This window comes from Symphalangus syndactylus, chromosome 1, assembly GCF_028878055.3.
Source record: "Symphalangus syndactylus isolate Jambi chromosome 1, NHGRI_mSymSyn1-v2.1_pri, whole genome shotgun sequence".
NCBI lineage: Eukaryota > Metazoa > Chordata > Mammalia > Primates > Hylobatidae > Symphalangus > Symphalangus syndactylus.
Genome location: NC_072423.2, coordinates 63,531,188 through 63,558,007, shown reverse-complemented (window position 1 = coordinate 63,558,007; position 26,820 = coordinate 63,531,188). Strand labels below are relative to the sequence as shown.

The following is a 26,820-nucleotide window of genomic DNA, read 5'->3' as shown; positions in this document are numbered from 1 at the left end:
CCTCCTGAGCTACTTGGGCCTGTTAAGCTCCTCGCTCCATGTCCCTGCTGTTGAGGCCCTGGGTGCTGGAGAAGAGCAATCAGACCTGTGTGAGTGCCCATTTGTACTAATAGGGAACCCTGTAGAATTCTTCTGAGTGTCAGAGGCATTTGAACCAGAGCAGCTCCTTCTTAAACAGGAGCTGGGTAAAATGAAGCTGAGACCTACTGGGCTGCATTCCCAGATGGTTAAGGCATTCTAAATCACAGGATGAGATAGGAGGTCAGCACAAGACACAGGTCAGAAAGACCTTGCTAGTAAAACAGGTTACAGTAAAGAAGTCGGCTAAATCCCACCAAAACCCAAATGGCCATGAGAGTGACCTCTGGTCATCCTCACTGTTAAACTCCCACCAGCGCCATGACAGTTTACAGATGCCATGGCAATGTTAGGAAGTTACCCTATATGGTCTAAAAAGGGGAGGCATGAATAATCCACCCCTTGTTTAGCATATCATCAAGAAATAACCATAAAAATGGGCAACCAGCAGCCCTCAGGGCTGCTCTGTGTATGGAGTAGTCATTCTTTTGTTTCTTTACTTTCTTCATAAACTTGTTTTCACTTTATGGAATCACCCCAAATTCATTCTTGCACGAGATCCAAGAACCCTGTCTTGGGGTCTGGATCAGGACTCTTTTCCGGTAACATAAGGATGCGTGATATGTTATGTCCACTAGGTCCCAGCCACCTGAAGACCTGCTATTATGGTTAAACATATGACATGAAACACCAGACATTTCACAGAGAAGCTGCCTGGTCTGTCAGCAAAGCAGTTCTTTCTTACGTTAATAGTGCCAAGAGGGAAGCCCCTTCCCCCAGCTCAACCAAGGCGTTAAACCCAAGTCATTCCTCCCCAGTGGGTAAAACTTTATTTCTTTGGCAAGATAACATTCATTTGAAAATAAACTTTGAAGCTGTTTGAAGCTAAAAGAGCTTGCTTTCAAACACAGCAGCAGAAACGGTGAAAGAGCCTCACTTCCTTTGAAACAAGCTTCTGGAGACCTCATCAGAATTTGAAAGGCTGTGAGATAGGTACCCTGTTGCTTGGGATGAGGGGTCTGAAGTGGTGTGTGGGAGCTGCTGAGGCGCTCCTGAGGTTTGTTTGAAAACCTCGTGTTTCCTGTAATTGGAGTCCTCCACTGTGTGGGGTCATGGGCAGCTGGAGGGCTGGGGTCATGGGCAGGTGGCTCATGCTTGCCTGGACTTGGTGGGGGCTGCAGCCGCGTGGGAGGGGGTAGGATTGCTCAGCAATGCCCTACCCCTCTCAGCTCCCCCTGCTCTGGAAGGGCAGAGATGCCAGACTGCTGTCCTTCTAAGAGCAGGACCTCAGAATGTCTAGCAGAGACCTTGTTATACGTATCTGCCATCCCCCAGCCATGTGGATGTACATATTGTGTTGGAACCTCAGTTTCTCCATCTGCAAAAGGAGTCAGCATAGTACTCATGTACGAGGGTGTTGTGAGAATGCCAAGATGTTTGTAAAGCCCTTAGCAGAGTGCATAGTGCAAATTGTTCCCAAAAGGAAATATAAACATGTAACAAGGGCCTGCCTGTTTTTGATGTGGCCTGTTGTCCTTCCTAAGGAGCCTTCGTGCTGTGCGAAGGAATGTCTGACCACACACAGAACAGAGTCCCCTTCCATCCACACCTGCCCTCTGGCTTCTGGGGGGTTTGGTGGCAGGGTTGCTTCTGATCTTGACGTATTTCTGGGTTCCAAGACCACACACCCTAGCCATCTCCAGCAGCATGTGCGTGGGCCTTGGGTCCATTTATGCCCCTTATGCTTTTTATTGGTCTCATAGCAGAAGCCAGACTGCTGGGTTTTTATGAACCCAGGAAAATGGGCTCTTGATGACTATGAGGCATTAAATCTCAGAGCCAATTTCATAGTCACAGTTCAGCCTCAGAATGAGCTTTGCACCTCCTGATTCTTGACAACTTCAGCTTCAAAGGGCATTGTGAAAGTCTGCTTTGGAAAGAATAGGTTAAGACTGACTTCCCACAGTGTTGGCTGCAAAGAAGGTTGAGGGTTGTTTTTTTTGTTGTTGTTGTTTGTTTTTGTTTTTGTTTTGAGACAGAGGCTTGCTTTATCTCCCAGGCTGGAGTGCAGTAGTGCAATCTTGGCTCACTGCAACCTCCGCCTCCCAGGCTCCAGCAATTCTCATGCCTTAGCCTTCCAAGTAGCTGGGACTACAGGCTCCCGCCACCGCACCTGGCTAATTTTTTGTATTTTTAATAGAGACGGGGTTTCACTATGTTGGCCAGGCTGGTCTCAAACTCCTGACCTCATGATCCGCCCGCCTCGGCCTCCTAAAGTGTTGGGATTACAGGCGTGAGCCACTGTGCCCAGCCTGTTCTTTCCTTTAGAGATGAAGTTATTGGGTGGGGGGGGTGCTAATGGGTTTCATTAACATGTGATCTGTAGATCCAGGCCACATCTCCTTCATGGCCCCATCCTGGGCTGGGGTCTTCCATTATTGTTCCCGTAACACCAGTCAGTGCACTCTTTGTTTTATAATGAACTCTTAGTGTGTCTCCTCACCGGATTGTTCTTAAAGGCAAGGCTTTTGCTCTAGTCATCCTGGATTCCACAGCGCCTTGTAGTGGGTGCTTAGCAAATGAAGGGCGGATGACTGAATGCATCAATGAGTGAGTTTATAATCTGATGAGCTCTGTCTGAGTGATGCAGGATAAGGAGGGGCCCTGTGCCTTGAGCCTTTCCATGGTCTGCACTGTTCTCATCAGCCCTGCTTATCCTTAGCCATGCCTCATGTCTTGGTAAAGCTTTACAAAGTCTGTTTTGCATTGCTTTTTTTCTTTTGGATAAAGTGGTGGTATTTCTCCTTGAGATCTTTAGGAATCTGCCCGTTTTTCAGAGCAGGACCTCTTCTTTGATGTTGCTTTGACTGTCGTCTCTTTTTTTCCAAGACCCTTGCCACACTCTGATAACCCTCGCATCTAACGGAGCCACAGAGTCCACAGCTGCTCATAGGTCACTCACCCATGACTTGCATCCTCAGAGGAACTCTGCTTCCCCATGACCCCATCAGCCTCATATCCCTGCGAAACCAGGCGGCTCAGAGCTCGCCTGCATCCCAAACTCTGGCCTGTGAGTGTTGACCAAAGGGTTAACCTTTCTGAGCTGTGTTTGTCCTGTCTCCGTACTAGCTCATGAGCCACCTAGCACAGGGACCAAGCCTTATGTTTCTTTTTTTGTTATTATTTGAGACAGAGTCGCACCCAGGCTGGGGTGCAATGGCATGATCACAGCTCGCCGCAGCCTCGACCTCCCAGGCTCAAGTGATTCTCCCACGTCAGCCTCCTGAGTTGCTGGGACTACAGGCATGTGCCACCACACCTGGCTAACTTTTTGTATACTTTTTGTAGAGATGGGATTTTCCCATGTTGCCCAGGCTGGAACATTTCTTTTACTTCTTTGTATCCCTGACACCTAGGACTGAATATTTATATGTGGGTGATGATAGTGACAGTGATGACAATGACGTCTTACTTAACACAATAGAGACAGTTGGATCTGAACCCTGCCCTTCCTGTTCCTGTGGTTACCTCTGCTAACCCATCCTCCATCCTTTGCATTCTCACAGTGGATTCTAATCTTATCTTAGGATACTACACTCTGTTTCAGATAAGAGGGGAAATGGACACTTATACACACCTTGCATCTGATTTCAGAAGGTCCACAGATCCCTAAGAGGTCCGGAGATCCCAGTTTAAGGATCTTGCTCTAAAGAAGGACACCATTAAACACCCTTAGGAAAATCAGTGGTAGTAGATTACATTTATTTTACCCAGTCACTTTCTGAAAACATTGGTTGAAAACAGTGTCTCCCCTACCCTTCCTAGTTGTTAAGAATATATTGTTTTCCACAGTAACCAAAGCTTTGGTATAAAGGGTCCATTCAGACCTCTGACATAGACTTTTTTGAAGAGTCCAATAGCAGTGGAATCCACATTACATCCAAGTGAATATTCACGTGATTTTAAGCACCGCTCTCATGCTGCAAATTCACTTTGGAAAGCCTTCCTAAACAGCCTGGTAATTAGAACTGTGGTGGCTAATTAGGAATACGGTGAGGCAAATGCACTAATAATATATTTCCAAGCGAGCTGTTAAAAAATTAAACTTCCTCTGCTAAGGCTGATGGAAGCACCTTGGATTGGGGTATTGTCTTCCCTCTTGGATGACTGAAGTGCTTGTGAGTTCTCCTGAAAACTGGATCAGGCTTTTTAAAAGGGAGCAATTTGCAAGGATGTCTTTCGCCAAAGGTTAGGGAGATATGGGAGGTTATGGAAATGGAAGTCTCAGAGCTCCAAACAGCACCTTGATGTGTGCAGTAAGGAGGTTTCCTTTTTGTAGAGATGGAGAGAGAGGGTGGATGAAAGGTGGCTGTCAGCAGGTGCTGGGTGATGTGCGGCACTGGGACAAAGCATTGCGATGGGTGGCTGGGGATGCAGCACCAGGTAGCCTGTGCTGGAGCATCTGTCGATGTGCTGAGCAGGCCCTGCTCTGGGAGGGTTTGCCCAGGTCTCTGCCTTCAAGCCTAACCTGCTGCCTGCTGCACACAGACACCTACGGGACCTCTGTAACCAACATTTGAAAGGAAAGGGAATGGCTCTGAAATGACAGTGTCTGGTCCCCAGTTCTTGCTCTCCTGGCCATCCAGCTCTGCCCTGGACATGTCTTTGAACCTCTCCAAAGCTTCAGTAAAAGGAAATTGAACCAGATCCATAGTTTTCGAATTGTATTATCTGGAGCTCTAAGGATCTTAGCAAGGGCTTAGGAGGTCTAAAAACAGTTCTAATCTGTTGTATATTTTGGGATTTGGTACTTCATTATTACTGTATCTTTTTTCCCAACATATGTTTTTCTGCATATGTAAACTTTATATATCATATAAATATTTTAACAGCTTTACTAAGATAGAATTTGCATACCAACCATTTAAAGTTACTATTTTGGCTGGGCTCAGTGGCTCATGCCTGTAATTCCAGCATTCTGGGAGGTCGAGGTGGGTGGATCGCTTGAGCTCAAGAGTTCGAGACCATCCTGGGCAACATGTCAAAACCTGTCTTTACAGAAAATACAAAAATTAGCCGGGTGTGATATGGCATGTGCCTGTAGTCTCAGCTATTGGGAGGCCAAGGTGGGAGAATCGCCTGAACTCAGGAGTCAGAGGTTGCAGTGAGCTGAGATTGCACCACTGCACTCCAGCCTGGGTAATAGAGTGAGATTCTGTCTCGAAAAATAAAAATAAAAAATAAAGTTATTGTTCAGTGGTTTTTAGTACATTCACAGACTTGTGCAGTTGTCACCACTATCTAATTTTAGAACATTTTCATCACCCTCAAAAAGAAATCCCATGGTTATTAGCAGTCTCTTCCCATTCCTCCCCCCCGCTCAGATCCCAGCTTCTGGCAACCACAAATCTATCTTCTGTCTCTATAGACTTGCCTACTCTGGACATTTCATATAAGTAGAATCATACACGACGTGTTCTCTGGTAACTGGCTCCTTTGGCTTAACATAATGTTTTCAAGGTTCATGTTGTAGCACGTATCAGTACTTCGTTCCTTCTCATGGCAGAATAATACTGCGTTTCATTCATTCATCACATTTGGGTTTTCACATTTTTGACTATTGAGAACAGTGCTGCTGTGAACATTGTATATGTCTTTGTGTGGATGTATCTTGGCATCTTTCTTCGATTATATTTAGGAGTGGGATCGTTGGTCATATGGGGTAACTGTGTTTAAAACTTTTTTTTTTTTTTTTTTTTGAGACAGAGTCCCGCTCTGTCGCCCAGGCTGGAGTGCAGTGGCGCGATCTCAGCTCACTGCAAGCTCCGCCTCCTGGGTTCACGCCATTCTCCTGCCTCAGCCTCCCGAGTAGCTGGGACTACAGGCACCTGCCACCACGCCCAGCCAATTTTTTTGTATTTTTAGTAGAGACAGGGTTTCACCGTGTTAGCCAGGATGGTCTTGATCTCCTGACCTCGTAATCCGCCCACCTTGGCCTCCCAAAGTGCTGGGATTACAGGCGTGAGCCCACTGTGCCCAGCCTGTGTTTAACATTTTGAGATGTAATTTGTATGTGTATACATGTTACACCATATATATATGTGTGTGTTTTTTAAACTGCAACAAAATAAACTCGATAGCTTTCTATAGCAAAGCCTGACATACTGGTGACTTATGCATTAATTAACTAATTATCCATTAGTTAACTCATGCTGCCAGACTAAGTTGATTTTGTGCAGTTAAGCTTCACCTGCCACATCCGTTAAATTGAATTGGGCCTTCATATGTTTAAAAATGGTTACCACAGGCACCCACTTATCTCTTTCAATGGTGATTGTATCCTTACTGTACAACCAAGACCAAAAGAAACAAATTAGATTCTGAGATTGACCTTAGACTAGAAATGTCACCAAGAGCTTCTGGTTTTAGATTTGTTTGTACCTCAAAACAGCTACACTGCTCTAACAGTGATTGAGATATAAGTCAATATTATACGCTCAAGTTTATAAAATTTATGATTGTTCTAATCTGATTTATATTTTGGGATTTGGTGTAAGGTTTAGTTTGGGAGAAAAAAGCATTCTGCTGCTCAGAAGTTTGAACATCAGTGTTCTAGATTATTTCTAAGGTCCTGGCTTTCGTTTTTGACCTCATTCCTGGGCTTCTGCTGGCTTGCCGAAGGTCTTGGAGTAAAAATGGTAAAATGACTTACCTGGAGCTTTTTCTTTTCTTTCATTTTTTTTTTTTTTTTTTTTTTTTGCATTGGGTCTTACTTTGTCACCCAGGCTGGAGTGCAGTGGTGCAAATACAGCTCACTGCAGCCTCTACCTCCTGGGATCAAGCGATCCTCCTGCATTTGCCACCACACCAAGCTAATTTTCATAGTTTTTGTAGAAATGGGGGTTTTGCCATGTTGCCCAGGCTGGTCTCAAACTCCTGGGCTCAAGCCGTCTGCCCACCTTGGCTTCCTAAAGTGTCAGATTATAGGCATGAGCCACTGCTCCTGGACCCCTGGAGCTTTTAAGGTACACCCTTGTTCCTCCTGAGCCAACTCTGTGGAGTTGTTCCTGCTTTGCTTAAGCATTTATTGAGCACCTCCTATGTACCAGGTAATGTGCTAATCATTGAAGGGGTTTCAAAGAAAGAAAGACATAGTTATTTGTCCTCAAGGTACCTGCAGTCAGGCTGGAGATGAATAAATGTCAAATAAAAAGAATAAAGTCAACCAATCTACAAGTATTTAGATATGAGTATTTCCAAATGTAATAAAGATACCAGATGTTGTAGGAATTCAGAAGGTGTCAGGGACAGCTTCACAGAGCAGGTGGAGGAAGGTAGGATTTGGGTGGATGATGAGAGGGTGAGGCAGATTCTGAATTTTCTTTTGAACTACGATTTGGCCACGTTTAGGCATTCCTCACGCCAGTGGTCCTCAACCTTTTTTGGCATCAGGGACCTGTTTCCTGGAAGACAATTTTTCCATGCACTGGGGGTGAGGGGATGGTTTCGGGATGAAACTGTGCCACCTGAGATCATTGGGCATTAAATTCTTAGAAGGAGCGTGCAACCTAGATCCCTCGAGTGCACAGTTCACAATAGGCTTGGTGCTCCTATAAGAATCTAATGCCCCGCTGATCTCACAGTAGGCAGAGCTCAGGCAGTAATGCTCGCTTGCCCACCACTTCCCTCCTACTGTGCGGCCCCCATTCCTAATAGGCCCTAGACCCCAGTTCTGGTCCATGGCCTGGGGCTTGGGGACCCCTGCCTTATGCCATAAACCCTTTATTTGGAGGCCACCAATTTAGCTGTACCCAATCCCCATTCAGCTTCCAGTGAAAGGAATAAACATGGGTAGCCAAGGAGAAGCAGGCATTTTTTTCAGCAGGCTTCCAGAAAGGAATTTGAGGTAATTCGGATAGACAAGGAAGAGGCATCAGTCTTTGTTTCCATAAACCGCTATTGAGCGTGGGCCACGGTTAACCTGAAAAACTCCTAGAAAATAAGGATTCACAAAGCCCCATCAATCCGATTTTGCTATAGATAATTGCATGCAGTTTCTGAGCTGTCAAAATCGACTCCTGCTGAAGGCGCTTCAGAACAGAGGAATGTCACGCTGGACACCAAGGGAGAGACAACAGGGAGCGTTTTGCTGGCGTCCTCCCTAGGAGGGCAGACCCCTGAAGGGTCCGGTAAACAGCAGCTTGGATGTGAGGACCCCTGCCTGAGCCCCTGCTGGTTCTAATGAAGTTAGCTCCGTTCTCTCCTGACTGGGGAGGAAGGGACAGGAGTGTGTCCCTCCAGCAGGGTTCGGTTCTCCCCCACCTTCTTCAAATCCCGCAGAGCTAGGCACAGAGGGTCCTTGTCTTACGTTCGAAGGAAAAATAAATGCATATCTGGCTTAGAAAGTCTTTAGCAGGTAAAGGCATTCTTCCAAAGCACCAGTGAGCCCTCACAGTGACTGGGGAGGAAGCGAGAGGGCTCCAGCACAGGCCATTGTCAGGCTCGGGGCCCCATCAGACCAAGTCTCAGGAACGGGTTCTGCTCAGCCTCTGTCTAAGGAGGTAACTCTGGCCCTTTGCACCACACCCTTGCTCTCCCATGTAAGCCCTGAAGTGTTCCTGGTCCTGTACCTCCTGTGTTCAGATGTGAGACTGAAAGGTGGTATGTGTGAACACATGTGTACATACACACACACACACACACACGTTCATTGTGCTGTGATACCAGCCCTAGCCCCGCCGGTCTATATGTGGTCAGCTTGTCCACTTGGCTGTTGGGGTCTCTGTCCGGGTCTTCCTGGAGCCAAGCCTGGCCCTCTGATTGCGAGTCTGTCTCCTGGCTCCTGCTGGGCTCTTCTCCTGGGGCTGGACTTTGCTGGAAGGAATTCTTCCTATGCCTCACTGAGTCCCAGTTCTGTCCTGTCCCGTTGGGCTCTGGGAAAGTGCATGTAGGAAGCCCCTCAGACCCCCTGCCATGGCCTGCCTGCTCCCTCTGTTAGAGGTACTCTCTTCTCCTCTCCCAATTAAAACCTTGGCTCTCCCTGGCTCCCCCATGTACTCCACACCTGGTTTGGCCTCCAGGTGTGGACACACTTCACAGTGTCCTTAAACCATGGGACCAGGTGCTGCATTCCCAGCCACCCTCCTTGCCCGGCTCAGGGAAGCCCTTTGCAGAGAACACCTGGATTTGATTCCTTGGAGCGTGACACCCATTCAGAACATAGGTAAGCTGGCCCCAAACTCCTTGGACTTGTATTAGATGTGTAGGGCGCATTTCTGTCTAGGGTGAAACTGGCTCTTTTATTTCTAGTGGTTTTCCCTTTCCAATATTCCCTTCCCACCCATATCCTGTCCTGACTGGGCCGCCACTTGTCTTCCCCACCCACTCCATGAGTATCCAGTGTGTTCTGTAGCAAGATCAAAGCTGTTTATCTCATCAGCCACACAAAACCTTTTCGGATCCTGATTTTTTTTTTTTTCAACCAGTACCCAGTACCTGCTTCTCCTGGTTCCACCCTTCTGCGTATTCCATTGTGTGCCCCTACAGCAGCAGGGCAGGGCCCCTCCCTCTGGGACGAGGCCAAGTATGAATTAGAATGCAGCACTGCCACTGAGCCAGCGACCCTGGGCTGGTCGCCTGATGTCCTGATACCCTAAGGCTGTCCAGGGACCCTGGGCAGGTACCTTCATGGTGGCCAGGTGTGCTGTGTCTGCTGCTGTGTTCTGACCTTCCCTCTAGACCCTTTGTCAAAAGAGTTTGAACTTGTTCCCAGGGGGTATCACTGGATCTTCAAGTAGGGACTGACATGAGGGAAAGAGTGTTTTTCAAGATTAGCAGGACAGCAGTGGGCAGGGTAGACTGGGAGATCTTTGGGGATGAATTTCTGGCCAGTTATTAAATCCTAGCAGCAGGTCCTGTCTGCTCTAAATAGCCCCACATACCAAGGTAACCTCACACCTTGATTTTTCAGGATTTGCCAAGTCTGATGAGAGCCCTTGAAACAAAAGTAAACTCAGGCAAGCCAAGCGCCTTTTGTATTCTCTGTAAACATTTAGAGAGTCACTTTCTTGACCCGCCTATGAAAATGTAGAAACAGACCTTATTTGAACAAGCTGATTGGCAACTCTGGTGTATTGATTTTAATTTGGTTTTTGCCTGATTCATCAGCTGGAGACTTTAAAACATAGCCAGATTCAAAACCAGTTTCTTGGCCAGGCGTGGTGGCTCACACCAGTAATCCCAACACTTTGGGAGGCCGAGGCGGGCAAATTGCCTGAGGCCAGGAGTTCAAGACCAGCCTGGCCAACATGGTGAAACCGTGTCTCTACTAAAAATACAAAAATTAGTCGGGTATTGTGGCAGGTCCCTGTAATCCCAGCTACTCAGGAGGCTGAGGCAGGAGAATCGCTTGAACCCAGGAGGCAGAGGTTGCAGTGAGCCGAGATCGTGCCACGGCACTCCACCCTGGGAGACAGAGCCTCTGTCTAAAAAAATAAAGAAAAAGTTTCTTAGCATTTTGTCTAATCTAAAAAAATCTAACCATCCCTCCTTTTCTTCAAGATAATCCTATCTTCCTTCCTTTACAAGAAAAATCCCAGTGACCCCTTGGGGATTTTGAATTCCTTTGGTCTGTATTCTGGGTATGGATCTGGCTTTCAGCATGTTAGTTGAGGCCTAGGGAGGAGGTTTTCCTTCCAAGCCAGCTGTGTGCCCTGTGCTCAGAGGTATGGATGGCATCAGGCTGACTGGTCAAGACCAAATGCTCCTCCAGTCACCCCAGCCTGGTGACCTGGCCTGGTAGTGTCAGACTCTGTGGCTCTCCTCTTGGAGTTCCTCCACGGTCTAACAAGCAGCTGTTGCCAGGTGAGCAGTAAGGGCCATGTTTACTTTCATCAGCACCTTTGCTGCTGGACAAAGCTTTAGATCCGTGGCCAACAAAACTAAGCATGTGTCTAATGAATGTGTCCTCAGGCTGAAGGGAAGGCCATTTTGCTTTAAGGGTCTGTGTATCTTCTGTTAAGAGGTAGCAGCTGACTTTTTTTTCTTCATCTGTGAACACGTGTACTAGGGTGAAACAGTTTTGTTTTTTTGTTTTGTTTTTGTTTTTATTTTTGTTTATTTATTTATTTTTTTGAGATGGAGTCTCGCTCTGTTGCCCAGGCTGGAGTGCAGTGGTACGATCTCAGCTCACTGCAAGCTCCGCCTCCACCTCCAGGGTTCACGCCATTCTCCTGCCTCAGCCTCCTGTGTAGCTGGGACTACAGGCGCCCGCCACCATGCCCGGTAATTGTTTTTGTGTTTTTAGTAGAGACGGGGTTTCACTGTGTTAGCCAGGATGGTCTTGATCTGACCTCGTGATCCACCCGCCTCGGCCTCCCAAAGTGCTAGGATTACAGGCGTGAGCCACCGCACCTGGCCAACAGTTTGTTTTTTAAGTGAGCGCAGTCTGATTGGACTTCTGCTGGAGGAGCATCTGGAATCTTGGCATTAAAGTTTGCCAACTCACGAACAATGTTATCATCACTTATTTGATGAATGTGAGGAGCAGGCTGATGGTGCTGTGGCAGTCAACAGCTTAAGACGCTGCTAGGGAAATGAAGGAAATAACAGGGTGATGGAGGGGCATTTTCCTTTAAGAGAGCCTAGTATTTGAAAACCAGCATTTCACAAATGACATACAGATGATAGTACAATTCTTGGGTTTATTTGTTTACTTATTTATTTTTAGAGACAGGGTCTTGCTCTGTCACCCAGGCTAGAGTGCAGTAATGCGATCATAGCTCATTGCAACCTCGACCTCCTGGGTTCAAGCGTGCCTCAGCTTCCTGAGTAGCTCAGACTACCAGTGCATACCATTAAGCGCAGCTGATTTTAATTCTTGGGTTTATACATAGTTTTTCACTTTAGGGCTCCTTTAAGTAGTAGGCTTCCATACTCAATCAGTTACAAACTACAGATTTGTACCCTATTTTTTAGGACACCTTTTCTGCATGAGCTGAACACCATTTTGAGAGCAAAAGATTATGTCTGTGGTGGGGGCGTGGAGGGATGCAGAAGCAGGGGATGGAGGCTTCTGCCCAGAAAGTCAGAGATTCTATAACATTTTGTGAAGGGATTTTCTAGTTGCCTCAAAGGCCAACCCTGCTTTCTAGGCTAATGTGCCCCAAGCCTTTTCTTGCTGGGTCCTGATTGGGCTCCTTGAGGCTTGGTGACTAAGTCGGTAAAGGAGGCTAGGACATAGAGGTTCCCAGAGTCTATAAGGTTGAAGTGGGACTTCTTACTGTCCAGCCCTGACTCCTTCCCCATAACCTCCTTGCCCCGGGGCATTGGGAAGCTGAGGAGGATTTCTGGACTCTGTTGACCAGACTGGGAATGCATGTATTAAAGAGAGAGGCCCTAGGCCAGGCGCGGTGTAATCACAGCTCACGCCTGTAATCCCAGCACTTTGGGAGGCCTTGGCGGGTGCATCACCTGAGGTCAGGTGTTCAGGACCAGCCTGGCCAACATGGTGAAACCCCATCTTTACTAAAAGTACAAAAAAATTAGCCGGATGTGGTGGTGTGCGCCTGTAGTCCCAGCTACTTGGGAGGCTGAGGCAGGAGAATTGCTGGAACCCGGGAGGTGGAGGTTGTGGTAAGCCGAGATCACGCCATTGCACTCCAGCCTGGGCAACAAGAGCAAAGCTTCGTCTCAAAAAAAAAAAAAGACTACTAATAATTGTGTAGAGAAAAGCATTGAACGGAAGGTCAGGTGCTCTCTGGGAAAAGTCCAGGAATACCCACCTACCTGGTGAGGGGAATTTGTTCCTGTATTCAGCCAGCCATGATTGAGTACCTGCTGTTGGCCAAGGATGGTCCCTTCCTAGGAACACACAAGCTGTGACAGCATGGCCCCTCCCAAGCAGCTCGCTTCTAGAGTGTTTCCATTTTGTTTGGGAGAGGGAGGTTGGTCAGTGAGAGAAAGACATAAGTACCAAAGCAAATAATGACAAGCTTTCGGGTGTCTTATGACTGTGTTAATAAGTTGTTTCTATGCTTGGGTTTTTTTGGTCATAATAACTGTCTGGACAGATGTGAAGTAATCATTACCTCAGCTCCTTCCTCACCTGTGTAATTGAGGTATCCAAGACACTCTCACCTCTTCCACACCTGTGAAGAGGCAACTGTACCATCCAGTGGCCCAACGTGCAGCCAGGAAGAGGGGTACACCCATAGGGAACACTAGAGCCATTAAGGAAATTGCCTTTTTTGTGAGCAGAGAGGTGGTTGGCCCAGGTGTTTACCCAAGTTGTTTTCTGCTCTCAGAGCTCATGTTTTGCTCCCAGAGAACACAGAACTGGTTCTTCACACCCATGTAACGTGCATATATTATACATATCATCCACCTGTTTATACTTGAAAGCCTTTTGGTCTTTTGCTGGCCTCAGTGCTCCAGGCTAACTAGCTCTCTTTCCTCTTGCTTGTTGAACCTTAAAAGTTTCTCATTCAAGGATAAAGGAGACCACTTATTATCTGGAGGTTGGTTATGATCATTTCCATCCCAAGTTTGCTGATGCAGGAAAGTAAGGTAAATAAGTGGAATGTTAGGAGAAGGTTCTCACCCGCCTTTGGCCTGCGCAGAACACTGGAGCTATTTCAATGGGACTCAACTGTCCTTCTCACTAGAATCCCCCGGGAGTGTCTAAAACCCCATTTATCCAGCCACACCCAGACCAGTAAATCAGAATCTCAAGGTGGGCTCAGGCTTCGGTGATTTTGTTGATCCCTGGGGTTTCTGATGTGCAGACAGCATTGAGAGCATTAGTCTACCCAACTTTCTCATTTCATACTGGAAGCAGGCTGAGGCCAAGGGTCACCTTCCACGAGGTGGGCTCTTCCTAACTGTCGGGCCAGAGCTTTCCCCTGGGTGCCCACTGCCTCACATTGTCCTTCAGGCTGAGCTGCTGCCCCAGGTGACTACATAGGGGATTGGCCTTGACCAGCTTGCCCCACCAGACCCCAAGATGACACTGCTGCACCCTCACTGGTTAGCAGGCACAGCAGCGAGGCCCTCACCTGTCTCCCAGCGCTTTCTTCAGGGCAATCTGCTTACCAGGCTCAGGAGAGAGGAGCTCTCAACAGAGTTGAGGAGGGTACCCGGACCACACACAGCTCCATTTTGCCTCTCACTCTCCAGGGTCCTCAGAGTCGCTGCAGATCAGGATGACGACAGAGCATTAGTGAGGAGGGCCTTCGGGATGGTCAGGCCTCTGGGCCTGCGTCCCCTCATCAGTGTGGATGGTTGGCCTCTGTTCCTGGCCTGGAAATAGGTCCAATGACCCTTTTGTGCATAAAAGTCACTTTAGAAATGCTGGCCCTCGGGCCTGCCTCTCCCAGTGCTTTGTCACTCCAGCCATGGGTTCTTCTGTGTACTTTTTTTTTCCCTTCTCTTGACTTGTCTGACAGTTACAAGTTAAGGAAATAATGTGTGTGTGTGAATTCACACCTGTTCAGCTCCTGAGGGGAATTATCGAATGTGCTGGGTTTGAGAAAAACCCTTATAACTGTAAAGAAAGGTATATTCGCATCTGGTTCTTTTCCAAATGAGTCTTTCTCATTTCTGGTGCAGGAAGAGGTGGCTACGGCTTTGTGAGAGGGGAGTTATTGGGTCATGTGCTTTTGTGGATGGGCCTGATTTTCTAGGGTGAAACACGCTGATGGATGTTGGAGGAGTCTGTGCTTAAGGAAAGTGACCTTTCCTTAAGCTTTCAGAGTAAGTGGACTTATTCTAACAGTACCTTTGTGACCAGCCCTGCGTCCCAGGAGTATACAGTGATTTGCACCCACAGAGGAACCGTTATCCCTTCATGATGAGTGGATTAATTTGGTCCACATAGGAATATCCAGATGTGCAATCGTGTCGTCATGGATTATGACTTCCTTGCTTAGCATTCCAAGGATATTGTAAAACAGGCGTGGGTGCTTTCAGGAGGCTGCCTTACGCATGAGCATTAAGCATGAACCAAAGTGTGGCCAGTGTGGAAGGATCTAACTTGTAACTGTCAGACAAGTCGAGGAGCCCTGAGTGTACATTCAGTCTGGAGACTAAACATACACACTTCCATCTGATGATGTCAGTGCATAATACTCTTGCTTTGAGCCCCGCCAGTCTCTTACCATATGTCTACTTGGTCAGCCTGCTATTTTGGTCCAAGGCTAAGTATTCTTTGTCAGTCATTAAAATATGCAAAGACCTCTGCTTGTTAAGTCTATAATGATAAGGAGTTTGCATAGTAATGGACTTAATTTATGAGGGAAATTACAGAGTGAAAAGTGGCTGTTTAAGATTGGCCGCCCGCCCTGAGGCTTTTCGTTTATTCCAGGCTTTCTGGGGTTAGAAGGTGAGGGAGAAGGCACCACGACATACCTTGGGAGGATCCAGCAAGGTGTGGGGTGGGGCAGAGATGAGCGCTGCTGAGTGACACTACCAGTTCACAGGGCAACCCTTGAGGCAGGGAACAGGTCCTCATCTTAGGCTGGATGGGCAGACATCCTTTGCTGTTTGGTGGTACCATAGGATGGTTTCTTTACAGTGACTGGTGGTAGTTCCAAGTTCTCTTCTTTGTCTCAGAATATACCAGTTGGTTCCATTCACAAAGAAGGGAAGTACATCTGCTGAAGTTAAAGGAACAGGTGGGCATTTGGGTGTGGATTTTTTCCCCTTCAAGGAGTCGTCTGATCAGAAGTGCCCATGCATGCCCTTGCATACCGGCACGTGTGTGTGTGTGTGTGTGTGTGTGTGTGTGTGTGTGTGTAGGTCCGTCTGAGTTCAGACTTCTATAACAAAGTACCAAAGACTGGATGGCTTATAAACAATAGAAATGTATTTTCTCGGCCGGGTGTGGTGGCTCATGGCTATAATCCCAGCACTTTGGGAGGCTGAGGCAGGCGGATCACTTGAGACCAGTAGTTCGAGACCTGCCTGGCCAATGTGGCGAAACCCCACCTCTACTAAAAATATAAAAATTAGCTGGGTGTGGTCGCGCGCACCTGTAGTCCCAGCTGCTCGAGAGGCTGAGGCACAAGAATTGATTGAGCCTGGGAGGCAGAGGTTGCAGTGAGCCAAGATTGCGCCACTGTACTCCATCCTGGGTGACAGAGCGAGACTCTGTCTCAGAAAAAATAAATAAAAAGTAAAGAAATGTATTTTCTCACAGGTCTGAAGGCTAGAAGGTCACTATCTGGGTGCAAGCATGGTTGGGGTCAGATGAGGGCTCTTCCAGTTACAGATGACCAACTTCTAGTGTCATCACATGGCAGAAAGGGAGCTAGAGAGCTCTCCGGGGTCCCCTTTACAACGGCACTAATCCCATTCATGAGGGCTCCACCCTTATGACAAATCACCTCCCACAGACCCCACCGCCTCATACCATCACAGTGGGGGTTATGATTTCAACACATGAATTTTGAGGGGACAGAGACGTTTAATCTGTAATAATGTGTGTGTGTGAATTCACACCTGTTCAGCTCCTGAGGGGAATTATCGAATGTGCTGGGTTTTAGAAAAACCCTTATAACTGTAAAGAAAGGTATATTCGCATCTGGTTCTTTTCCAAATGAGTCTTTCTCATTTCTGGTACAGGAAGAGGTGGCTACGGCTTTGTGAGAGGGGAGTTATTGGGTCATGTGCTTTTGTGGATGGGCCTGATTTTCTAGGGTGAAACGCGCTGGTGGATGTTGGAGGAGTCTGTGCTTCCCGGCAGGGCCTTCTGTGCTGTGGGACTCAGCTGGAGTATTCTCCACACCACAGCCCTGAAGGATGCAGGGGCTTCAGGGACTATTAATGGGGCTTCCTGGTGGCCGTCCCATGGATCCCCACGTGACTCTGAGCCCCTGAGGACAGGAGGCAAGCCTGGTTCAGCTGTGTGTTCCCGACAGGGCTCATGGTCACGTTGTTGAGTGAGTGGGGGTGGATGCATGGAGAGGTGAACCTGCCTGGCTGGGCTCTGGGCTCTGCCAGATGCTGCCCAAAGAGCCCACCCAGGGCCTCCCCAGGGCTCCTTAGGGTACCTGAAGGAGGGCAGCCTTCAGCTCTTCCCCTGTACGATCACCTCAGTTGCCTGGGTGCAGGTTGAACAAAACATCAATTGCCTATTTACTGGTCACCTGAAAATGCTGTTCTACAAAGGAAGGCTCAAAGTGTGACAGAATGTGTTGAGATTCTCAGGATCCAAAGCCTATACATTTATCTCTGTCTGTGCAAGTTATCTCTAATGACAATTTAGATGTGCATACTTAATTTAAGTAAATACGTAAATGAGTGTTTTACTTTGGATTTAAAAGCTCAGAGCATCATACGGAGATAAACAGTAAATCTTTTAATCACTGCCTTCTGGCTGTAGGGAGACCTGAGAGCAGTGCAAGGAGACCTGGGGGCCACTAATTTTATAGGTGGCCAACACATCAGTGAGTGTGACTTGTGCTTCTCGGTGCACCCCATTGTGTACATGCAAAGAGTTAGTTGTGATTTGAAGTGGGTATAGGTGTGGAAGGAACACGTACACATCTTGGGGTGGGCTCAGGCACAAGGCATTTTGGGGTGACCCTGCCACTGGCAAGGCCTTGAGTGGGGGCCAGAGCCTAGAGCTAGGACCCTCAGCCTGCTCCTGGTCAGCTGAGCTGGAGTGCAGGTCAGGGTGCAGCCTCAGTGAAGGAAACTGGAGTGTCAATCAAAAGCCCAGTAGCTCCCGTTCATTAAGAACTGCCGTGGGCCTGGGACTTGACATGTGTCCCTTTCTTAGTTAATTGCTGTTTCCCATTTCATAGATGAACAAACTGAGGCTCAAGGATTAAGGAGCTTGCTTTCTTTTCTTTTCTTTTTTTTTTTTCCCCCGAGATGGAGTTTCGCTCTTGTTGCCCAGGCCAGAGTGCAGTGGCTCGATCTCAGCTCACTGCAACCTCTGCCTCCTGGGTTCAAGCAGTTCTCCTGCTTCAGCCTCCCGAGTAGCTGGGATTACAAGCATGCACCACCACACCCAGCTAATTTTGTATTTTCAGTAGAGATGGGTCACCATGTTGGCCAGACTGGTGTCAAACTCCTGATCTCAGGTGATCCACCCGCCTCGGCCTCCCAAAATTCTGGGATTACAGGCGTGAGCCACCACGCCCGGCCAGATTAAGGAGTTTTCTCAGACCCCAAAGCCTTTGGATCCCAGGATTGCAATTTGAGTGTCTGACTCTAGCCCCTAGGTATTCTCCTGTGTAGAATTACACCACCCTGGATGGGTAACATGGGGTTTCTGCCGCTGAGATCTGCAATGGGCAGGTGTGAGTCTCCCCCAGGCCAGCCTGGGACTCAGCACCTGGAGAGAGGCTAGGCCCGCTGCTCACCTGCCTGCTTTCCTAGGATTAACTGGGATTTCAGAGGGCTGTGCCTCAACCCATAGCACAGACACTTCAGAGCTCCAGCTGCAGGTGCTGTCATGGGGGCCTAGGCAAGCTCTGTCCCCTGAGTTACAGGGCTGTGCGGGGAAGTCCTGTCTACTCATGAACTGGCTACCTGTAAAATCAGTTCCCCACCTCCTCAGCTCACCTCTGCACTGCTCTCAGGTAAGACTGGTGCCTCCTCCACAGCTCTGGCTGACTCTTGGAAATCTGGCAATATTATGGAAATGGAAATTCACTGTTAGTTAATTGCAGAGTGAAACCACAGTTTCTGTAGAAAGTCCGGTATGTCATGAGCACAGGGGGTGATGTGTGTGCTTGGTTCACACACATTGATGAGTGAGGAGCTGAGAGTGTTCTATGTTCTACTGTTTTACAGTTGGAGAAGAGACAAGGAGGCTGTATGACGAGTATTTTTTTGAGACGGAGTCTCGCTCTGTCGCCAGGCTGGAGTGCAGTGGCACCATCTCAGCTCACTGCAACCTCTGCCTCCCGGGTTCACGCCATTCTCCTGTCTCAGCCTCCCGAGTAGCTGGGACTGCAGGCGCCCGCCACCACGCCTGGCTAATGTTTTGTGTTTTTAGTAAAGACGGGGTTTCACCATGTTGGCCAGGATGGTCTCAAATTCCTGACCTCAGGTGATCAGCCTTCTTCGGCCTCCCAAAGTGCTGGGATTACAGGCGTGAGCCACAGCACGCGGCCACAAGTATTTTTTTTTTTAAAGGATTTGAGTATCAAAAAATTAAGAAAGGTGGAAAATTGATGAAGCTGTTGAAGAGTTTGCTACAAAAATGACCTTTCTGATTGTCTTATAAAAGCCAAACAAGTCAAAGGTATCAGAGTAGTTGGTCAGAAAAAGTACACACAAAATTAAAAACAAAAACAAAACAAAAAAACACCAAAAAGTCATTTCATTCTTTGATCATTAGGGCAAAGTAGAACATGGTTATGACTGCATGTTCCTAGGCTATGTTTTGCCAAACGTAGTAAAAAATAGACTTATCTTAATGTTTTTAGTTCCATTTTAAGGAACAACCCAGTCAAACTTTTTCAATCGATCCCCTCTCCACCAAATCATTTACTGTCAGATGATGATCTTTGTTCAAGTAGATTTATTTAAAGTTACCACCACCCTACCCTGCTCCTGGTACCTGATATTCTTAGTTAACTAGGACCCGTTCTTATTTCAGCCTAGCAAAAGAAACTGGTAGACTAGGGAGGTTTTAGCAGGCAGTTTGCAATTCCTTAGCAGCCCAGAAGAGTTAATGTTTTGCATAATCATGCCACATATTTATTCTTTCTACCCGGTCTGTGAGAAACTCTCCCAAAGGAATAATTTTTTTCTTGTTTCTAGTTGCTTTTGAAATCATGGCCATCCAGGGAGCATAACCTTTTTATTGCATCCTAATGATTTTGAAGTCGTTTTTAATAGGGTTTTAGATTTAATATTTATCAGTTACCGGGTTCAAATCAGTGATAGTGGAATACTTAACAGTATTAGCTAATGCCTTAGAAAAGCTGCACACAGTGTTCAAGTTATCCTGTATATTACAAGAGGCACCTTGTCTTTGTGTGTGTGTGTGTGTGTCCTTGGGGGAAATGGCAGCATCAAAAGGATCAGTCACTTCCTTAATCATCACAAAGAGGCCCTCTAACCAGGGAGAATGCTCAGGATTCAGCCAGCAAGATGGGCCTGGCGTGCAGGGTGGGAACATGGCAGCCTCTTAGAGACAGCTTTTGTCTGATCTTTTCTTAATGGACTTCATGTTTTTGTTTTGGGGCAGTTTTAGATTTACAGAAATGTCTGATCAGTTCTGCAATGCAGTTTTAACTCCCAGATTTTTTCCTTCTTTCTGCAGACGGCGCCTCATCTCCCAGAGATCTTCCTTGGAGACCCTGGAAGATATTGAGGAGAACGCCCCTCTCCGGAGGTAATTTTCTGTTTCATTTATGTATATGCAAACAGTACACCATGACAGCCAGAGATTGATTTTGGTTTTGTAACTTCTTGATCTATAGAATTAAATTTAAAAATAACTATCTGAACTCCAGGGACTATGGGACATCTCCTGGTGTCCAACCCACCTCTGAGGACCATTACAACTAGACAACATTAAATCCACTTAGGTGTTGGAATAGCCCAGTTTGCGTGCTTTTCTTTCCGTGGCTCCTCTTCATTTTGTAAGCTGCTGCTTAATGGAAAAAGAGCCCAGCATTGTCCCGGCCCATCCTCCAGGTTCAGTCACACAGTAGGTACAGTCCTGGACTTCATTCTTAGCAGGAGGGGCAACAAGAACTCCTCAGGAGGTGACCACGATGTCGCTCCTTGGCTAATTGCTGGGAAGCCCAATTAGGATAATTGTGAGTGCTCGCTGGGGTCTGAAAGTGTTCTGTTTCTCCCTCGGGATTAGAAAAGTGCTTGCAAAAGACGTCTTTTTGGGTGACAGCCATTGCTGAGCTGTGCTGTGCTGTGCCGGCGACTGACAGGTTCCTCTCCTCTAACCCAGCTAGGCCCTCATGGAGGAGAGTGCACTCAGGTACTGCACCCCCTTCCATCCTCACTGCAGCCCTGAGCTGGGTGGGGCAGCATGTGGGAGTGAGCCAGGAAGATGGGGCGCAGGGGCTTCCCGGGGAACGCAGGGCAGGCGGCAGCAGGGAAGGCATCGGGCGGAGGTGAGCTCCTGTGGACTTGCATCAGCTCCTGCTCGAACCCGCATCTGCACCGTGCGTGCCTTGGCCAGGCCAGGATTTGGGAGCACCTGGCTCTTCCTTCTTAGCCTGGCAGGGTGCTGCTGTGGAGGGCGGCCTCCCCCTGGATCTGGCTCTTTCCCCACCTGAAGCTTCACTCCCAGGGCAGAGCCCGTGTCTACAGGCTCCACCCGCATGAAGAGCGGAGGGCAGAGTGAGCACAGACAGCCTGGGGTCAGAGGGGAAGTGTCCGGCGACTGTGAATTTTGTCGCTGACATCATCCCAAAGAGAAAGGGCTGAACAGTCCCATCTCCACTTTTGGAGCCTTTTTCTAAGCGTGGGTAACCTCCAGGCAACTCCTAGGATGTGTGGTATGTGGCTGTGTGGCAAACACGGCCTGGGAACAAGTGTTACCCTGTGAGGAGCAGTTAAGTGGGAGTTAAATGAGGGAGCTGGCCTTGGTCCATGTACTCAGCGAGCATGGAGGAGAGGTGTTCGCAGGTGCACTGAGTGGCTTTGGTGTTAGAGTGAGTGACGTCGCGATCTGACCGAGGTTCTCCCTCACTCCTGCCACAAATGGGAAAATCCATGAATAACATTGAGAAGCCCCTGGAGTTTCGAGAGGCTACTAGAAGCCATGGTCCTTGGAACAACGTGGCCACTGTGAGCCGAAGGAAACCAGGCGACTCGGGGTACAGGCTACAAACGGCTCTTCCCTCTTCAGGAATTCCCAGGCAGGGCTGTCAAGCCTCGGGATGCAGTGTCCTTGAGTCTTGAGGTGTCGAGGAGAGGCCAGAGGAGGACGTGGGTTCTGTGTTCCCGGTTGGTGCGCTGTCACCCCTGTTCACGGAATCCACCCAGACTGGTCCTCAGCCTTGTGGTAGCACAAATGAGTGCAGTAAAAATGCTTGTTGGCCTCAACTGTGACTTCTACCAGCTCTCACAGAATACTGCACTAAACCTCAAATCTTGTTATTATAAAATTTTAAGAATGTCAGAAATCAAAAGAGTTTTAGAAATCAAGTGTTTATTCCACTAAGGGACCTTTTTTTAATTTAAAAAAGTTCTCAACCGGGTGCAGTGGCTCACACCTATAATCCTAGCACTTGGGGAGATGGAGGCAGGAAGATCGCTTAGTCCAGGAGTTCAAGACCAGCCTGGGCAACGTAGTGAGACCCCCATGTCTGCAATCAATCAGTCAACACAAAAATACATAAATAAATAAGGTTCTCATATTGGCTGGGTACAGTGGCTCACACCTGTAACCCCAGCACTTTGAGAGGTTGAGGCAGAGGGGTTGCTTGAGGTTAGGAGTTTGAGATCATCCTGGGCAATGTAGTGAGACCCCATCTCTACAAAAAAAAATTAACCAGGCACATGGATGTGCACCTGTAGTTCCAGCTACTCAGGAGGCTGAGGCGACAGGATCGCTTGAGCTTGGGAGTTAAGACTTAAGTGAGCTATGCTCAACACTGCACTCTAGCCTGGAGTTTCTTTAAAAAAAAAGAGAACTTAAAAAGCATAACTGTTCTCATATTTACTTAGAAATTCACTTATTCCTAGGAGTTATATTAGCATGATGTAGAAGAAGAGACATTAGTTTGAGAGCCTGGGAACCTGAGTTCTTAGCCTGACTCTAACTGGGTATGTAGCATTAGAAATTGACTTAGTGTCTCTGGGGCCTCAGTTTTCCCATCTATAAAATGGGAAGACCAATTGGCTGATCGCTGAAGCCTTCTCTGGTCTGTGAAATGGTAACGCAAATAATGATGCCGAAGTATTTTGGGAACTGTGGGGGTGGAAGGCTATTAGCCCAACTTGCTTTTAAGCTTAGCAGAAGAACAAATGGCTCCAAGGCATCTATTAGACCTTTTGCATAATTAAGTATATCCTGTAATCAGTGCTGACAAGAAAGAGCTAATCTTTCATTAAATTAGTTTTTAATTTAATTTTATGCTAATTTAATTTTGCATCACTTAAAATGTATGTTTTTAAATGGATGTTTACACGCTGTTGCAGGCGGCTTTGAAATTAATTCGTTCTTTGCTTAACCTGGCACAACCTGAGCACCCGGTATTCCAGTTCCTTGGCAATTGTTGCCAACGCCACAATTCTCTTAAAGCATTTCTTAGATTCCCTGGTGATTTGGTTGAATGCTTAAAAGAAAAAAAAAGCAAGACAACAAACAGCTTGCTTAATGAAGGGCTAGATTAGTAGGGTGTATGTGCAGTTAGAATTGGGTGCTGATATGGGAATAAAAGATCTTTGTTAAGTTACCGTGTTAAAAGTTCTACTTTCCTCTAGCAAATCATGGTTTGTTAGTGGATTTCCTGTATCTACCTGTTAACTCCAAGAACTGAGCATGTGTCATGAGAGGACTTGGGCTGAGAACTTTTGCACCTGCCTAGTGGTTACCTGGTGTCCAAAAATAAGGAGTTAAGCCGTCTCTACTAGTTGTCAAGAAAAACCTCTATTTGTTTGCAGCAGATGTGGCCGCCATCAGCACCTGCCCTGGTTTTCCAGACTGTCTGGGTGGATGAATGCTGGTGGCCGCAGCTGTTAAAGTGATTACGGCCTCACCTCCTTCCTTTGCTGGTACAGGCAGCCACCTGTGGCCCTTTTGTGGATTTCCACTTCCAGAAGAAGGCTGAGGAATCTGGGGCCCCTCTTTCTGCAGAGAGCAGCTCAGGCCATCCTTCCTCTGTGCTGGCATCAGTCCCAGCTTCCTGCAGCTGGGAGGTGGGAGGAAGGAGCCAGAGTTTGCTGAGGTGGCAGGATCTGCGAGCCGCCTGAACCCGCACACTGTCTAGCTCTTGGCCTGCTGCCCTCAGATTGACTGGCCCAGGAAACTCTGCTCCTGGGAAAGGAAGCCAGGGAAGTGATATAAGGATGCTTCTGAACCCTTGGCCCTATCCAGAAACCACTTTATGCTTTCAGGGATTCTCCTCTTTCCAGTGACTCCGTGTTTCAAGAACCTTCTTTGCGTGTGTGTGTGACAGGTGGGAACTTTGAGTGGCCTGCAGATTCGAGCAGTCATTCTGGAGGAAGAAATGAGGCCATTTGGAGTTCTGGATCTGCTCCCAGAGAGCAAAAGGCAGAGTGAGGCCCTATCTCCTTGAACCTTAGCCAATTAAATCTGGGCATAGTGGGCCAGGCGCAGTGGCTCACACCTATAATCCTAGCACTTTGGGAGGCTGAGGTGGGAGGATTTTGAGGCTGCAGTGAGCTATGATGGCACCACTGCATTCCAGCCTGGGCGATAGAGCAAGGCCTTGTCTTTATTTTTAAAAAATTTAAAAATCTGGGTTTGGAGGCCTGGAATTGGGTGGGGGAGTATCAATCCCATCCCCACTCTAACCCCTCCTGAAAGCCACAGGAAGCATCTACTAAATGTCCTCAAACAGGGCTCTGCAAGCCTTTAAAAGAATCTTTCTTTCTTTCTTTTTTTTTTTTTCCAGAGTCTCACTCTGTCGCCCAGGCTGGAGTGCAGTGGCACGATCTTGGTTCACTGCAACCTTGGCCTCCCGGGTTCGTGCGATTCTCCTTCCTCAGCCTCCCGAGTAGCTGGGATTACAGGCACCTGCCACCACGCCAGGCTGATATTTGTATTTTTAGTAGAGACAGGGTTTCACCATATTGGCCAGGCCGGTCTGGAACCTCCTGACCTCAGTTGATCCACCCTCCTCGGCCTCCCAAAGTGCTGCCATTACAGGCGTGAGCCACCACGCCCAGCCCAGAATCTTTCTTTAGAGTCAAGAATCAGGTCACAGGCACCCACGTCCCATGGCAGCAGCTGGCTCCTGTGGCCAGGTCAGAAAGGTTTTTCAGTAGCAAAACCCAAAATCGAAAAGTCACAGCCCCTTTTATCTAGAATAAACTTGAGACTCTTGTTTGTTGAGCATTTTGCTTTTCTGTCGTTGTGATTGTGGTTTTGTAACTTAAAATTTGCCAGGTGGAAAACACTACACACAAATAAGGTCTCCTTGGCCTATGGTCTATTTTGCCAGTCCTATGGTACAGGCAAATGTTGTATACTCCAGCAAAATAAAAATTAAAAAAAAACTTGAATCCAAGCCATTTTAGTTCAACAAATGTTTATTTAAAATTTATCTTAAAAACAAAACAAAACAAAAACAGCAACTAGCTGGGCCTCTGATTTCTCATTCAGTGTAAAGCTGTGACCTCCCAGCCATAACGGGTCAAGTTGAAACTTAAGGCAGCTGTCCAGGTAATTCAGGCCAAAATCTTGTTACAGAAGTAAAATGATTCAGGCTTGTTTTTGAACTGAATTTTCCGGTGTTTCCCTACCCCCTTTAAATGTACAGTTTTTGGTTCCCTTCCCCTTCGTTGATACAGGAGGATTCTTTTTAAGATGACAATAAAGAATAATGTCTTTGGAATCTGCATAGGTTTTTTTGTTGTTTTTTTTTTTTTTTTTATGTAGGGGACAATATTCTTGATTAGTTGGCTTTTTAAAGACCCATGTAAAATAATAACAGTATTATCAAGAAGTTGTCTATTATTGGGCCTTTTTTAAGCTTCCTTGCTTCCAGCCGTGTTGTCTTCAATATCCTCGCAGACTCCTGCCTGCTTTGGGGTGACTCAAGCCATTTGTCTGGTCCTTCCTTCCTGCCTTTATGTGGAGACATCTCAGCTGTCCAGCAGGCAACTGACTGTGTTTTTGAAATGACTTTATTTTTCAGATGTCGAACGCTCTCAGGTTCACCCAGACCAAAGAATTTTAAGAAGATTCATTTTATCAAGAACATGCGGCAACACGATACCAGGAATGGCAGGTACTACATTCACACAAAAGCGGCTGCCAGCAGCAGTGGGTGGAGACAGGAATGGGAGGAGGGGACAGTTTTAGTGGCCAAAACTCAGCAAACGCAAGCCCACACTTTTAAGATGAGCAGGATCTCATGGAACCTTCCTGACAATTTCCACCCCACTCATGCCAGAATCATCAAAAGCAATCTGTAGAGAATAATGAATTCTCTACAGTCGAAGTGAGATGTTTAGACCAGAAACAAACTGAGTTTTTGAGAGCACACGAAAGGATTTTTATAGAAACCTTTGAACAGAAAAACAGTTGAGTTTTGGGGAGTTTTTGTTTTTTTGCTTGTTGGTTTTGTTTTCGTTTTTCACTACCACTGTGTGCTCTGGTCAATAAATGCCCTCCCAGATCTGTGCCTGAACTTAGTTTGGGTCCTGGCTTTGACTCTCTTTTTAGGAGAGTAGAATCATGACTTTGCTGGCAGATTGTTCCTCAGTGCTGATCCCGCTTCCTGGGCCAGCCAACATCTGGAGTGTGTGTTTCTCCAGCTCTTCAGCTGCTCGTTTGGGAAGCACCATTAAATAAAACTGGTTGAAATTTATATGACCGTGATATTAAAACCTTCCAGACAACAGATAGATCAGAATCATTGTTGCCAGCATGCTCATGATTGGATGGCCAAGTCCATTCATCTCAGCTCCAATGGTGCATGGGAACAGAGTCCAAGACCTCTGGGGTCCCTGATGCTCTGTAACCCTTGGGGGCGGTTGCTCCCCGCTGACTTGAATGGGTGAGTTAGAGACGCCATCCAGAGCTGAGGTCCTGCTGCAGAAGACTCTCTTGTTTGATCTCCT

At 47.3% G+C, this 26,820-nt stretch overlaps 1 protein-coding gene across 5 annotated transcripts in view; it reads left to right on the top strand.

The window, feature by feature from the left end:
* The window catches only part of CABLES1 (Cdk5 and Abl enzyme substrate 1), a 124,888-nt gene that overhangs the window by 33,836 nt on the left and 64,232 nt on the right, over window positions 1-26,820 (top strand). For 3 of the 5 annotated variants that reach the window (XM_055236376.2, XM_055236367.2, XM_055236410.2), the window contains exons 2-3: window positions 20,360-20,431; window positions 25,893-25,985. In XM_055236376.2, the coding sequence (XP_055092351.2) occupies window positions 20,360-20,431; window positions 25,893-25,985 (165 nt within the window). Of the gene's footprint in view, window positions 1-15,729; window positions 15,750-16,621; window positions 16,646-20,359; window positions 20,432-25,892; window positions 25,986-26,820 lie in introns of those variants that run through there. The other 2 variants (XM_055236396.2, XM_055236387.2) reach the window with 2 other exon arrangements.